This window comes from Protopterus annectens, chromosome 8.part1, assembly GCF_019279795.1.
Source record: "Protopterus annectens isolate FY-2018-M chromosome 8.part1, PAN1.0, whole genome shotgun sequence".
NCBI lineage: Eukaryota > Metazoa > Chordata > Ceratodontiformes > Protopteridae > Protopterus > Protopterus annectens.
Genome location: NC_056742.1, coordinates 134,031,921 through 134,047,951, shown reverse-complemented (window position 1 = coordinate 134,047,951; position 16,031 = coordinate 134,031,921). Strand labels below are relative to the sequence as shown.

At 42.4% G+C, this 16,031-nt stretch overlaps 1 protein-coding gene across 1 annotated transcript in view; it reads left to right on the top strand.

The window, feature by feature from the left end:
- Positions 1-5,404: 5,404 nt before the first annotated feature.
- The window catches only part of TMEM231 (transmembrane protein 231), a 348,641-nt gene continuing 338,014 nt past the window's right edge, over positions 5,405-16,031 (top strand). The window contains exons 1-2 of the mRNA XM_044081583.1: positions 5,405-5,414; positions 6,019-6,185. Coding sequence (XP_043937518.1) covers positions 5,405-5,414; positions 6,019-6,185 — 177 coding nt within the window. The remainder of the gene's footprint in view (positions 5,415-6,018; positions 6,186-16,031) is intronic.

Sequence of the window (16,031 nt, the reverse complement as noted above, 5' to 3'; positions counted from 1 at the left end):
AACTGCAATTCCAATTGTAGCTTGCTACAGATCACCCACCATGTCCCAGGACCCCCATTCCGCATTTCTGGAAACACTGGGAAATATAAAGATCCTACCAAACACCCTAATATTGGGTGATTTCAATTACTCCCTTGCCCAACATTACTTAGAATTTATAAACTCAAACACCCTGGATCAACTGGTCAACACTCCCACCAGAGGTGACAACATATTGGACCTGGTCATCACCAACATGGGCGACCGGTGCTCCACACCGGAGGTCAACCCCTCACTGGTTAGATCTGACCATAAACAAATCACTTTGGATATCCACATTCCGCCCCCACCCCCGGACAAGGAAATCACCGTGAAAAACTTTTCAAAAGCAAACTTCACATTACTTAAGACTGAGGTGGAAAGCTTCAAAGCCCCCATGCTAAAGGATAACATTGTCCAAGCTGCAAAATCCTTTATTAATGCATTCTATGGGCACCTACAAAAATGCATGGATCGTGCTATCCCAAGCAAAACCAAGACTCACTCCTCTAAGAAAAGGAAACCAGTCTGATGGACTCCTGCCATAAACAAGCTATACAATAGAAGGAGGAAACTAATACAGAAAAGAGTAAAATCCCAAGAAGGGAAGACATCCCTGATCAGTATCAGCAAGAAAGTACGATCCCTCATAAAATCATCCAAGGCGAGTTTTGAAAGAAAAATTGCCAAGGACTCCAAAGATAACCACAAGACATTCTTTAGCTATCTCAAGAATCTAAGTGGCAATGCTCAGATCTGCTCAGAGTTAGTGCAGAATTGTACAAAATACACTGAACCGACCGATATTGCCAACATCCTGGCAGACAGGTTCAGCGCAAACTTAACGCCCCTCTCACCCCCCAAAAGGGCCCATAACCATACTAGAAGAATGTAGAGCTCCTGAAATCACAGACACTCAGGTTAAAACAACCCTCTCCAAAGCCTAAAACACAGCATCAGTGGGACTGGACGGCATCCCAGGCTGCATCCTACACGAGCTCAAAGACGAACTAACCCCTCACCTAAACACACTGTTCAAACTCAGCCTCTCCACAGGTTATGTTCCCATAGAGTGGTGCACAGTAACAGTTATTCTGCTCCACAAAGGTGGAGCCACAACAGACCCCGGGAACTATTGCCCTATAAGCCTGACTAGCTTGGTCTGCAAGGCTATGGAGTTCATCATCATGGAACTCATTAACAGAGACATTGGGAACCTCCAAACACTGGACCCTACTCAGTTCGGCTTTGTTAAGGGCAGATCATGCCTCCTAAACCTGGTGAACTTCTTAGAGACAGTTACCAAGGCTATAGACAAGGGAAAGGTGGTACACACAGCCTACCCAGATCTCGCAAAGGCCTATGACACCATTCCCCATTCTGGTATTTTAGACAACCTCACCAGCCTGAACATAAACCCCTACGTCCCAAGATGGGTTGCCAACTGGCACACGGACAGAACCCACATGGTAAGAGTTGCGGGAGCTAGGTCTGACTCTAAACCGGTTACAAGTGGTGTTCCCCAGGGCTCAGTCCTAGGACCCCTCCTGTTTGGCATATACTTCTCAGAGGTACTGTCAAGCACAGGAGGACCATAGCTGACCAAGTTCGCAGACAACTGCAAACTAGGGGCTATAATTGACTCTCTGGCTGACACAGACATCCTCCAAAAGGGTCTCACTGAGACGGACACCTGGTGCAAAATCATGGCCTCAAGCTAATTGCCAAAAAGTGCATAGTCATCCCGTTTGGAAAAAACAAAGTACCCACAAACTACCACATAGGTGATAGTCCCCTAAATACAGAAGACGTAATAAGGGATCTGGAGACCCAAGTAGATAGTAAACTCTCCTTTGATAATAATATTGCCAACGTGGTTAGAAAATCCTTCTATGTGGCACACCTTATCACAAAAGGGTTCGCATCCAGATCAAAAGAGGTCATTGTGCCTCTCTACTCATCGCTCATCAGACCCATCATAGAGTACAACGCCCCATTTGGGATGTATCTTACAAGACACCTGCAACAGCTGGAAAGACCACAGAAGTACCTCACCAAGAGGATCACTGGCCTCAAACAGATGCCCTATGCAGCTCGACTGAAGAAACTCCAGCTGTACTCAGTTGCATACCGCCTACTCAGAGGTGATCTCTGCCTGACATACAAGACCATGCCCAACCCAGAACTGATGGACATGCTTAACCTAAAGAAAAGCTTATCCCCTCGAGCCACATGCTCTAGAGATCTAAACCACACCACAACAATAAATAGGATGTGCTGGAGGGATAGATTCCTGTCACAGAGACTTCCCATGCTTTGGAACAAGATTCCAATCTACATTAGGCAGAGCTCCTCGCTAACACTTTTCAAGAGAAACCTTGACGAGTGGATGGGAAACAGAATGTTTACCCCGAGGATCACTTCAGTGGCTCTGCTGGACAGAGGCACAGGGAACTAATCTAAGGGGGCGGGGAAAGCCAACACATTCTGGTTAGGCTTATAAATGCCTTCGGGCAGATAGCCTAGCACCTACCTATGAACCTATGTTCGAGTGTATTCACTGTTGCAATCCTGGTTACCCTCCCTCCTGCCCCCAACTTCTTTTGGCTATACCGCTACTTTCCTTTACTATGCTTAAAAGCCTTTTTGGTGTAGTTTCTTTTTTGATTGAGGTATACCTTTGTGGTTTTATGTTTAATTGCTCCCCATTAGGGGGGAACCTGACATCTGAGGCAAGACAAACTGATGTAATGGCATCGGCTGCTTGTTTTATACCCCTGATGACCTGACATCATGGAAGAAGGGACAGCAACCAACGCAGGACCCAAGACTTTGTTAATCAGGCTGACTGAGGGCAACCTGCAAGCAGAGTACCCAAATGTAAGGACTGCAACAGTGAATACACTCGAACATCTACATTTATGGTAAGTGTACACAACTGTACTTTCTGGGTAACATGGTGGCAGCGATAACTTTGGTACCTTTAACTCATCTGCACATGAGGATTCTTCAGTGGTTAGTATTCTCCCAGTGGTCCATGCAGGAACTACCTATGTCTCACAAAGTATTCATAACAGAATCCTGCAAGAAAGATCTGGATTGATGGCTTTGCTCCACTCAAGTGACCTTAGGCCGACTGTTCGTTTTTCTGCAACTAGTAGTCACAGTGACCACGGACGCTTCCCAAATAGGGTGGCGGGGGCATTATCTGGGAAAGACTGTTCAAGGTGTTTGGAAGGATCACGAGAACCACTTGCATATCAATGTCCTAGAGATGAGAGAGGTGCTTTTTGGCATTGCAGGCATTCCAGGACTCTATTCCACTAGGAGCAATTGCAATTCAGACAGACAACATGTCAGTAGCATGGTACATAAACAAACAAGGAGGAACCAAATCCTACTTCCTATGTCGAGAGGCCCAGAGAGTATGGCAATGGGCAGTCTCTACCCAATGCTTTCTGACAGCAACGCACAACCTGGGGAACTCCAACATGATGGTGGATAAATTCAGCAGAGCCATTCTGATGCCCCACAAGTGGTCCCTAAAACAGGAAGTTGCAGAAGAGATTTTTCACAAGTAGGGCCTGCCTTGCTGCGACCTCTTTGTCACATCCATGAATGCCAAATGCAACAGCTACTTTGCCTTGATCCCCCCTCTGGGGGAGTCACCAAGGGATGCACTTGTATACGATTAGCCCCTGAGTCTCCTGTATGCCTTTCCGCCGTTTCCCTTGCTACCGAAAGTCTTTCAGAAAGCCAGCATATTGAGAAGCAGTGCAATATTCATCACACCATACTGGCCTCATCAGATTTGGTTCCCCTTTCTATGGCCCCATCTCCAGGAGGAGCCGTGGATTCTGGACCCAGTTTCAGATCTCCTTACTCATCCATCTGGGTCACTCCATCCATCAATTCAAACCCTCAAATTGACAACTTGGCTGCTCCAGTTCCACACATAGCCAGGCTTTCTGATATTTTCCCTGCAGTGAAACCTATATTGATTTCATCCCATAGGGTGTCAACCAGAAAATTGTATTCTAACAAATGGAAAAGATTTTCCCATTGGGCTTTCAACAACCATATTGATCCCTTTACTGCCCCCATAACTGCTGTGCTAGACCTTCTGGCTAAGCTTTTTAATGAAGGTGCAGCGGCAGCTACTATTTGAGTTCATTTAGCTGCTATATCAAACTATCATATTGGGGGAAATGGGACTAAAAATCATGTCCAACAGACTTTGTAAAGCATTCTTGAAGGGTACTTTCTTACTGAGACCTCCAGTAAAGGAACCTCCAGCACCATGGGACCTAAATTTTGTTCCATCTGTGTTGATTCTTCATACCTTTGAACCTGCATCATCTTGTGACATAACGTTTTTGTCATGGAAGACAGCCCTATTGGTGGCCATTATGTCTGCTAGACGAGTGTCTGAACTTCAAGCATTGTCAGTACATCCCCCCCACATGACTTTTCACAAAGATAAAGTTTCCTTCTGAACCAACCCCTCATTCCTACCAAAAGTGTGTTCAGAAGCTAATTTAAATCAATCCATTGACTTACACGTCTTTTTCCCAAAGTACAGCAACAAGGCAGACTATAAATTACACCAGTTAGATGTACATAGACAGTCACGTTTCTACCTAGAACAAAAGATTTCAGAAAATTGGACCAGTTATTTGTATCTTTTACAGACAAAAAAAAATGGAGCCCCAATATCAAATGTCACACTTTCTAAATGGCTTACAGACTGTATAACTTATACATATAGAACTCAGAATAGAGAACTACCAGGAAAAGTGAAAAGCCATTCCACAAAAGCTATATCTACCTCCTATGCCTTCCAGGCGAGGCTACCTATAGATTCCGTTTGTGCAGCAGCAACATGGGTAAAGCCTCATACCTTTATCACTCATTACAAAGTCGATTTGGCCTTCAGGAACAGGGCCTCTTTTGGGTCTACTGTTCTGAAGAGTTTTTTCCCTTGAGTCACCCAAGAAAGAAGGTGCTAGGGACGCTGTCCCAACCAGCAATGAATGAAGGTGAAATAGGACTACATAACATTAAGAAGTTATGGAACGTTATGGTGAGTACATGTTGTCCATCTCGCCTTCATTCTTGCGTCCTCCCCTCCTTCCCCCCACCTTCGCTCCTGGAGTATCGAGTGTTTTTTTTTTTGCAAATTGGATATGATGTCTCTGAATCTCTTCTTAGTCTCGTTTTTGGATGTGGTTACATGCTTAGATATAACTATGGCATCTGCAAACAAGATCTGGGTAATCTTCCCTGAGCATTATGGGATAGGGTGTTGCCCTCAGCCGGTGGAAGCTCTTGAGCTTTTGTATAAGGTTGAGTCAGAACTGATTCTCAGTTCCGAACCCAGCCAGCAATGAATGAAGGCAAGATGAACAACAAACATGGAACATTATGCTGAGTACATAACTTCTTATTTGTTGCTTGGCATGTACTTGCCCTGGTGCGCATTTGATATCAGATGAAGAATTGTTCCTTTATTAAGGCAGATCATTTATTTTTCTAGATGCTTTGACTTTTTCAAGACTACTAAGAAATGTTACACACACACACTGGAAAAAAAATACACGTTAGACAACATAACATTAAGCAAAAACAATGTATTAAACTTATTACTTATGAAATTGTGTTGAAATGTAGAGATGTTATGCTGTTATGCAAACACTGTCACTAAAGCACGTAACTATACAGAGAAATGACAGTGTTGTAAGAAAAGTTACTAACATATCATGCAGCTGGATTCAGCTTGATGCTATAACAGAATTCAGTTACCCAGTGGTGAAAGTGTATGTTAAAAGACTGGACAAATTGTCTTTTTCATGACGTATACTAGAAGAATACAAATCGGGCTTTTCTCATTTATCTAACATATTGATGTATGGACTGTAACAGAAAACCAGCAAAGTTAGTTGTAGAGCTATTAGTATTGACATATTTTTTGTTAATTAAGTTGTGTTTTTTTCTTATTAGGATTTTGGTTAAAACAAAGCACCTATGAAGAACAACCCAATATCCGCTTTCGGTATGAAGTACTTCTGATTGCTGCTACCAATACTACTGATAATTATGTAGCTTGGAGCACATTTTCATATTTCAATAATCTGCTGGGTGACAATCTACGAATTCCACTTTTGTTGGTAAGTAGCTTGAGTATAATACAGTACATTTTACCATATGTGTTTACACAACAAACCTTCTAAATGCTCAAATGTCCTTTGAAGATTGGGCTTTGGACAGGATGCACAGATACCTGGTTTCATCCTTCTAAGAATGTGAAGAAAAATTTGTATAGATACTGCAAGTTCAAGGAAACACTGGAGGCAGTAATTACAAAAAAAGAAAAAAAAAACATCCTTTATTATGTATATTCCTAAGGAAAATGAGAAAAATTAGCTGATTTGCTTTTAAAATAAAACAAAATCTGTACATAAAAGATGTTCTCCAGTCTAGTTAGCTCATCCAGCAAAGGGCCACACGTAAAACCAAACTCGAAGCTGCAGGCTCCTCCCAGGCCCAGATGCCAGCTCTAAGTAGATGGTCTGTCAACCATGTTCAGTTCCATAACACACTGTGGCTGAGCTGTTGTACTACACACCACCAGTCTGTTCAAGCTAGCTCCTGCTTACCTCTGCCGATATTCCAGATGAGGAACTATCATTTAGTTGCAGGCTACTACAGTTTATATCACAGTAACTGAAAATTTACTAATATAAATCAATCACATGCATAACATGCTATGAGAATGTCCATAGGTTTATACTAGGCTATCTGCCCTAGGGCATTTATAAGCCTAGCCAGAGTGTGTTTGGCTTTCGCCACCCATTTTAAATTAATTTTGCTATGCCCTTTTTCAAGGTTAGTATACTGTGCCTCTGTCTAACAGTGACACAGAAGTGATACCCGGGGTAAACTTACAATCTCCCATCCATTCATCAAGATTCCTCTTGAAGAGAGTCAGTGAGGGACTCTGCCTAACCTGGACTGGGATTTTATTCCAGAGTGATGGGAGCCTCTGGGTTATGAATCTGTCCCTTCAGTGCTGAGGTTCAAGTCTCTCGAGCGCGTAGCTCGATGGGATTTGGATTTTCTGAGGTGCAGCATGTCCATTAATTCCAGGTTGGACATGGCTTTATACATCAGGCACAGTTCGCCTCTGAGCAGGCGGTATGCCACTGAGTAGAGCTGGAGTTTCTTTAACCGGGCAGCATATGGCATCTGTTTGAGCCCTTTGATCCTCTTGGTGAGGTACTTTTGGGGTCTTTCCAGTTGCTGCAGGTGTCTGGTAAGGTACATCCCAAAAGGGGCATTGTACTCAATTATGGGCCTGATGAGGGATGAGTAAAGAGGCACGATGACCTCACCTGATTTAGGTGTGAATCCCTTCATGATTAGGTGGGCTATATAAAATGTTTTTCTAACCACTTTGGCCACGTGGTTGTCAAATGAGAGATTGCTATCAACTTGGGTCCCCAGGTCCCTAATTACTTCTTCTGTACTTAATGGATTACCACCTATGTGGTAATTTGTGAGCACTTTGTTTTGCCAAAGGGATGACTATACACTTTTGGCATTTAGCTTGAGGCCATGGCTCTGGCACCAGTTGTCTGTTTCTATGAGGCCCTTTTGGAGGATGCTTGTGTCGGCTGGAGAGTTGATTATGGCGCCCAGTTTGCAGTCATCTGCAAACTTGGTCTGCCACAGTCCTTCCGTGCTGGCCTGTACCTCCGAGAAATATATACAGAACAAGAGAGGTCCCAGGACTGAGCCTTGTGGGACGCCACTTGTAACTGGTTTGGAGTCTGACATGGCTCCAGCAATTCTAACCATGTGGGTTCTGTCCTTGAGCCAGTTTGCAACCCATCTAGTGACATAGGGGTTTATATTTAAGCTGGTGAGCTTATCTATAATGCCCGAGTGGGGTATTGTATCGAAGGCTTTTGCGAGGTCCAGGTAGGCTGTGTGGACCACCTTCCCCTCGTCAGTGGCCTTGATGACTGTTTCAAAGAAATCAACCAGGTTTAAGAGGCAGGATCTGCCCTTAACAAAGCCGAACTGGGTAGGATCCAGTGTCTGTAGGTCCCCAATATCTTTATTTATGAGGTCCATGATGATCCTTTCCATAGCTTTGCAGACCAAGCTAGTCAGGCTTATGGGGCGATAGTTTCCAGGATCCATTGAGGCACCACCTTTGTGGAGAGGGACCACTGTTGCTGTACGCCACTCTTTGGGTACATATCCTGTAGTAAGGCTGAGATTGAACAGTAGTTTTATGTTTGGGTTTAGCTCTTCTTGGAGTTCATGTAGGACGCAGCCCGGGACACCGTCTGGTCCCATTGATGCTGTGTTTTTTGCTTTGGAGAGGGCAGCTCTTACCTGAGCATCTGAGATGTCAGGGGGGCAGCACTCTGCTGGGATGTTATATGCTATATGTTCCCATATACACACTAGCCACTTGACATGGGCTTAAAGGTACTATACACATTTGCTATATTCAGCATGTTACAACCCCCCCATACAAAAATCAAGTGTTGTGGACTCATTATGATGGGTTTTAAGACGTGAGCAATTTGTCAGCATTCCAATTTGATTGTACAGGTCTGTGAGTCACTGTAAGCTGAAAGGGTTGTAGAGATAGTTCCCACTGGCATGTACTTGTATTGCTTTCCCTCTGCTTACTCAGCCATTGTGGTGGACCATGATCAATTGCCAAGCTGAAATGCCTGCTCCAATAATAGTACGTCAAGGAACAGAGAGCACTGAATATCAGGATCCTTTTTAGTCTGTTAATGCTTTGTCTGCCTTAAGAGGCCATTGCACATTTACAGGAGCTTTCTCTGTTGATTGATCTGTTAAAGGACTAGCAGTAGGCACAAAATAGTGACAACAATTCTGCAATACCCAGCTAGACTAAGAAGAGTCTTCATCTATCTTTTACGTGGGGGGTACAAGCCATTTTATGTCTTAGTTTTTCAAGTTGTGATCTTATTTCCCTTCTTCCTATACAGTATCTGAAGTAAATAGCTTGTACTATACCCAGTTTGCTTTTTGTAGAATGTACTGGATTCTAACACAGGCTGCACTTTTGATAAGTAATAATCTCAGTCTGATGAATGAATGATTGCATCATCTGGGTATATGGCAGCATATTGGGAATAAGGCTTTTGTATTATATCCATCAGGATCAGAAATGTAGCTAAAGCCCCATGCAGGCCAGACATTAACACTGTACACTAAAATAAACCATCAGAGGTTACAAAGGTTGCTGTGTGTTTGGTGGAGGGGGAAGTATTATTTGCCAGTATCCTTTTGTCAAGTCTAGTGTATCTGTCTTTTGCTATGTTTTCTGTCAACTCATTAATTCTGGGCTTGGGACAGCTAGCAAGTGTTGTAATGCTGTTCAGTTTACTAAAGTCATTACATAATCTGTTAATTCTATCTGGTTTAGGAACTAGCAGTGTTGGGCTTCTGCATTCACTTTGTGATTATTGTATTACACCTAGTTTGAGCATCTTATGAAATTCTTCTTTTACTAGTTGTTGGCATACCTCTCAACCTGGAAACATCAAAAATCTGGACAAGGCCCATAAAAAATAGGTACAAATCTGTATGCTGATTAACATAAAATTTGCATATACAATTAAACTCCGCCCACTCCAAATGGGATTGTGGGATACCACCTTTGAAATGCAAAATGAAGAACAGAACCAAAATATAGCACCAGAGTCCCCCCTGCAGCCATTCCACTATCCCATTGCCTAGCTATTTCACCCTATTTAAAACAAACAGTAAATTATGTGTGCATACTGATTTACTTCTGCAATGAATATTTGGATTTTAGTTTTTTATAGCACAATCCACAAACATTAATAGATACCTGCTAAACAAAGCAATACTGCTAACACTGAAAATAGACTTTGCATTAAAACTTCTCTGCCCTTGAAACTCACATTCATTGAAACAGCATTGAAACCTAACCCACACCACAGCCAAAGAAAATGCATTTGGCCAGTGGTGGATAAAGATTACCTTTCAACTGTTTTCAAAATCAGAGGCCCCTTGCACACAAAACAAGAAACATACACGCGTTCTTTGATACACCCTTCCTGACTTTATTAAATTATATTCCTTGTATAATACAGCACACTTGTTAGACTTAAGTTAGAGCACATTTTAAATGCATTGTTTAAACATTTTTTCCAGTAGGCAATGAACCAATGACAAAATTGCCCTTTTCAGAACATTTCCATGATAAGTCTACTTCCACACACAACTGCATTTTAAATGCATGGTTTGAACATTTTTCCAGTAGGCAATGAAGCAAAATGCATGCACCAATAATGAAAAAACTGCCCTATTCAGAACATCTCCATGATAATAATCAGTACATGTTCCAAGCCCTCTGCTACTCTGCAAGGCAAAGGTGGGGCAGATGGGAAATATAGAATTATTCTTGGTGGTAATATACCAAATGACATAATTACTGCAGGAGAAACAAAACAAACTACAGTACAGGGTAGTAATTTAGTTATTTCACTTCTGCTGCCAGCCTGCCATCATGGGTCCAGCAAGTATTTAACTAAAATGTATTCATTTTAACAAACAACTGTGGCATAATTTATACTGAGGGAGCAGATGTCAGAATGAAAACCTGGTTTCATTCCTACTGCATAAATGTTATAGACTCCTATACTGCAGTAGGAATAGCATGCCAATTTTATCACTGCCATATCACCAGTGATGTGTAACATTGAAACCAGCCATAATGTTGACAATTTTCCTGATGCATTGTATGTCTCATGAAAACATACTGTGTGTGTATATATATATATATATATATATATATATATATATATATATATATAAACTTTTGGAGTATCTATCCTATCGTGTGGTTTGAAAAAAACATGAAACATCGTCCTAACTATTCAGCACTTAATGACTGGTTTGACTTTTCTAAAAGCCTTAAATCTTGTATGGCATTTTCACTATATAATGGTTGCTAACAACATACATTTAGTGGCATTCTCAAGGGTCAATCACTCATAAGTACTTCAGAACATTAACATTTTTTTAAGTCAGTCCTTCCTGATGATTATTCAAACAAATGTCTGGCAGGAACATGGTCGGGCATTTGCCATTAATCTGTCATAACCAATCTATAAAATAGCAGGAAAGTATCACTCAACACTGCTGTACAAAGAAAATGGCTGATTTATGCAGGAAAAAAATATTTTAAGCAGACTGAACAAAGTAAGAACTACTTTGTTTACCGATACTTACAAAACTGGACGGGGACTATGCTACTTGACTAAGAAATAGAAAACACAAATGGAATCAGCACCAAAGATTTTAACAGTGCTTTGACATTGCAAACTAAATGTATTGTACATAACTGTCATAATAAAAATTACCATTATTTTAGTGAGTATTGTCACATTCTAAGTTAGAAATAAGTTTTTTTAAGTGGGCACGGTGGTTTATCAGCACTCAAACAGACCAAAAGTTGTTTAAAAGGATGACGACTAAGAGTCAAGTATTATGAAAGTTTTATTATCGTTCCTTTTCTGTTACTGTTGTTGCCCTCCTGTATAGATTATTTTAAAACAAATCCAGATATTTCGGACATTGCTAAAACAAACGCTGTTATCCTCTTCCACCCCCCAATTAAACTACAACAGATTTTATCAACAGAGAAAGAGAATATGTATAACTTTACGACATGTTTTTATATATTTATTGGTGACCTAACAGCGCCGGTGTTTACAAATGGTTAACATCCTGCTTCTTCCTAAGGCCTTTTTTTTCACATTAACCCAATCAATGATCAAATATTTTCCCCGGTGACCTATCGAGGATAGTACCGTTTCCCAAACGAAATGCAAACGCTGGACGCCTGTCGACTACTGGATTCATTCAATACCTGTCCTTCAAACTGCTGTAAATGCACTGAAGTTAGAGCCAAGTAAGAAAACATAGCAAGAATAACGTCGACTGTTAGTAGGCAAAAAAGTCGACTCCTCTTAACATACGTCAGTGCTGAGAAAATCATACACCATTACAGGGAAAAAATAAATAAATAAAACTCCGTGACCACATATAAACAACCTTTCAAAATAAAGCTATTGCTTATTTACTAATGGTTTCGCCTTCAACTGTAGTATTAAGTTATTCACACATTAACCTCACAGCCGCTAAGAATGCTGAAAATTATACGCATCTTAAAAAGTCATATAAATCTTCTATAGTCACTTTTGGTAATATAATTTAATATTATGAAAAATACAATATTGCAGCAGCTGTGCAAAGCATGAACTGCATCACAAAAAATAAGTAAAAGGAGTTCAAAGGACAAAATCAGTTAACACCATTTCTTCCTGTATGAAAGAATTTAGAATCATGCTGGTTTGAGCTGAGCAATGGCCAACTTAAGTAAGCAATAATTTATAAGCTGTAACTGATCTAAATTTGAGCTGTACTTTTAAAAATACCCACGATCAGTTTAACTCACATCCCTCACCACGAGTCCGCCACCTCAAAGCCAATAATGGGACCAATTCTACTTCGTCCGAATCTGGAGGTAATGGTTCGAATTACTCAAACAGATGAGCGAAATATTCAAACAGGCAACACGCGTGTCTGAGCTTAATTCCGACAGGCTGAAGGAGCTGACGTCATCGCGCACGTGATGACGTCAGCTCCGATAGCGCGGAATCTAAAAAATAGCTTAAAAAATCGGAAATGAAGGGGTGCCATTACTGGCATTGTGTTTAGGGAGCATATAAATTTGTTTTTTTTCGTCATTATGCCTGTGCAGTAAAATCTGGCTAGTATACTTGCCTTTCGTTTGTCCATCACCAGGTGACTTCACAACATGTGACTATAGACTATTTTCTGTACTACTGTCCTGCAAAGTTTTGGCACTATTAATGGATGTAAAATAACTTTTCTCTCTCGACTTACTGTATATAATAGATGATCTTTTAACTCAAACCAGGGTAAAAGTAAAGGGAGCATCCTCTTCACTGTCTTCCCTACAATGTTGATTATATTTCTCTTGCCCTACTTAAAGTATCATCTTTCCATTGTACTTTTTAAAAATTAGGTGGCATATCTGTAACTTCACTAACTCAGTATTACTTTCTTCACTAGCTTGTCTTGAGATGGAAGATGTACTTTCCACCCAAAAAGCAATACCACTGTAACTTTTTCTATGTCTTCCTCTACAGTGAGTATTTCTAGAGAAAAACAACCTGCTTTCTTTTCCTTGATTATCTCCACAACCTTCTTGATTGCTGTGATCTGAAGTGGTTAACTTCATTTGGTCTGCAACCTGTGGGTATCGGATCCGACCTGGGATCTGAGCCGGCAGCTTTACCTAGCTAAAGATCTGAGCTCCTAGCTCCTCCCCTACCCATAACCCCCTGCAACACATCCCCCATTCTTAGATCTAGTTTGCCGTGGCTTTCAGCAGCTTCTAGAGATGAGCTCTTGGCGTGGGTGAGAGAATTTAAGTTTATAAAAACTTTAGAATCGCTTTTTTTCCTAACTTTTTCTGTGTGTGTGTGCTTGGTTTAGCCCCCTTTACCGTTTAGTATTCTTATTATAACTTTTTTGTGGTAAATTCTTTTCAAATTTATTTTCAACCACCCCCTAGTGTGTGAGTGTGTAGTGTTATGGCTGAAGAGCCTAAAACCATTTTTTCTAAATGCACTGAGTGTGGTCATAAGCTGTCCCCAGCCGATGGCCACACTCAGTGCGTTATTTGTCTGGCGGTGGCCTATTTATCCACCAGCTGCCAGGTCTGTGCAGCTTTCAACCCCTGGGCCATCAGGGTTAGGAGGAACAAGCTAATCCTGGCGGGATTGTTACCCCCGGATTTTCTTCTTCCTCCTCTCCCTCTAAGGCACCGGTCGCGGCTGCGGCTTCCGTGCCTTCTGATCCTCCTCCCTTGTTGGGGACTCAAACTCCCTCTGTTGCTCAAGGTGAGGGGGACTCTTTTTCCTCTAAGGAGAAGAAGAGAGACAAGGACCGGCATAGGCACAAAAGGCAGGCTGAGTCTCATCCCTCGGCCCCGCCAGCTAAAGCAGCTAGTCCCACTAAGAGGGTCTCTGGTTCTCCTCATTCTTGGCTCCGCTCTCAGGGTTTGCAAGGACTCCCTTCTCTGGTGGCTGCACTCTCAGGAGCTACGAGAGGGGAGACCGTTTGTCATGCCTCAGCCCCAAGCCACGTTGACCACGGAAACCTCTCGCCTTGGGTGGGGGGGGGCATGCTATGGGCAGAACCGTCCAAGGCACGTGGGCTCCCTCAGAGACCATTCTGCATATCAATGTCCTGGAGATGAGGGCTGTGCTTTTGGTGTTGCAAGCCCTACAAGACCTTCTTCCTCCGGGTACTATTGCAATTCAGATAGACAACATGCGGTAGTCTGGTATATCAACAAACAGGGGGGAACCAGATCTTATCCCATTTGCCGAGAGGCCATGAGAGTCAGGGAATGGGCGATCGCCACCAACCGCTTTCTGGTAGCAATGCACATTCCGGGCTGGACCAACATCCTAGCGGACAGGCTAAGTCGCATGATCCTTACACCGTACGAGTGGTCTCTAAACCCATTGGTAGCGAAACAGATCTTCCTCAAATGAGGTCTACCTTGCTGCGATCTCTTTGCTTCCCCAGCAAACACAAAGTGCAGCGAATATTTCGCTCTAATTCCCCCAATAGGGGAGAGCCTCAGAGACGGTTCATGCTTGGCCCCCCGGTCTCTTTTATGCTTATCCCCTGCTTCCGCTCATGATGAAATTCCTGCAGAAAGCTCATCGGTTGGGGAGCAAAATAATCCTCATAGCCCCATTCTGGCCTCGCCAGATCTGGTTCCCGTACCTGCGGTCTCACAGTCTAGTTCCTCCTTGGATCTTAGATCCCATCCCGGATCTAATTTCTCACCCTGTGGGATTAATAACCCCAAATCTGGGCGACCTCAAGCTCACGGCTTGGTTGATCCAGTTCCGTTAGTAGCAAGGACTCCCGGTATCTCATCACCAGTTAAAGCCATTCTGGTAGCAGCACACAAACCTTATACCAGAAGGATCTACAGTAGTAAATGGAAACATTTTTCCATTTGGGCCAAAGACAGGGGCTTGGATCCCTTTACTCTCCCTATTCCGACGATTCTTGAATTTCTGTCCCATATCTTTCATCAGGGAGCCAGTGCATCTACGGTTAAAGTACAGTTGGCAGCCATCTCCCACTTTCATGTTGGAGATGAGGTAGGATCACTGGCTTCCACCAGAATTTGCAAAACTTTTCTAAAAGGTGCTTTCCTGTTAAAACCGCCAGTTAAGTCTGCGGTTCCACCATGGGACTTAACACTGGTCCTGCAGGCTTTGAAGGGCCCTCCTTTCGAACCGGCCGCGTCAGCTCAGTTAAAATTTTTATCTTTGAAAACAGCCTTCCTGGTTGCGATAACTTCGGCCAGGAGAGTGTCTGAGCTTCAAGCCCTCTGTATGAAACCCCCTTATCTAATTTTTTATAAGGACAGAGTTTCTCTCAGGACTAATCCTTCTTTCCTCCCTAAGGTAGCCTCTGAGTTGAATATTAATCAGTCTATTAATCTGCCAGTGTTCTTTCCCAATTTCCAGAACAAAGGGGAATACACACTGCACAAATTGGATGTGCATAGACAACTACATTTTTATCTGCACAGGACAGCAACTAACTGTAAGTTTGATCAATTGTTTGTGTCCTTTGCCAAGTCTTCTTTAGGCAGACCTATTACCAAAGTGACATTAGCTAAGTGGATTTCACAATGCATCATCCAAGCTTATTTAGCTTCGAACAAAACGGTTCCTTTGGGAATCCATTCGCATTCAACCCGATCCATAGCTACCTCGGCTGCGTTTTGGTCTAGAGTCCCTATAGACGACATATGTTCAGCAGCTACTTGGTCCTCCTCTCACACATTCATTTCCCATTATAAATTGGAT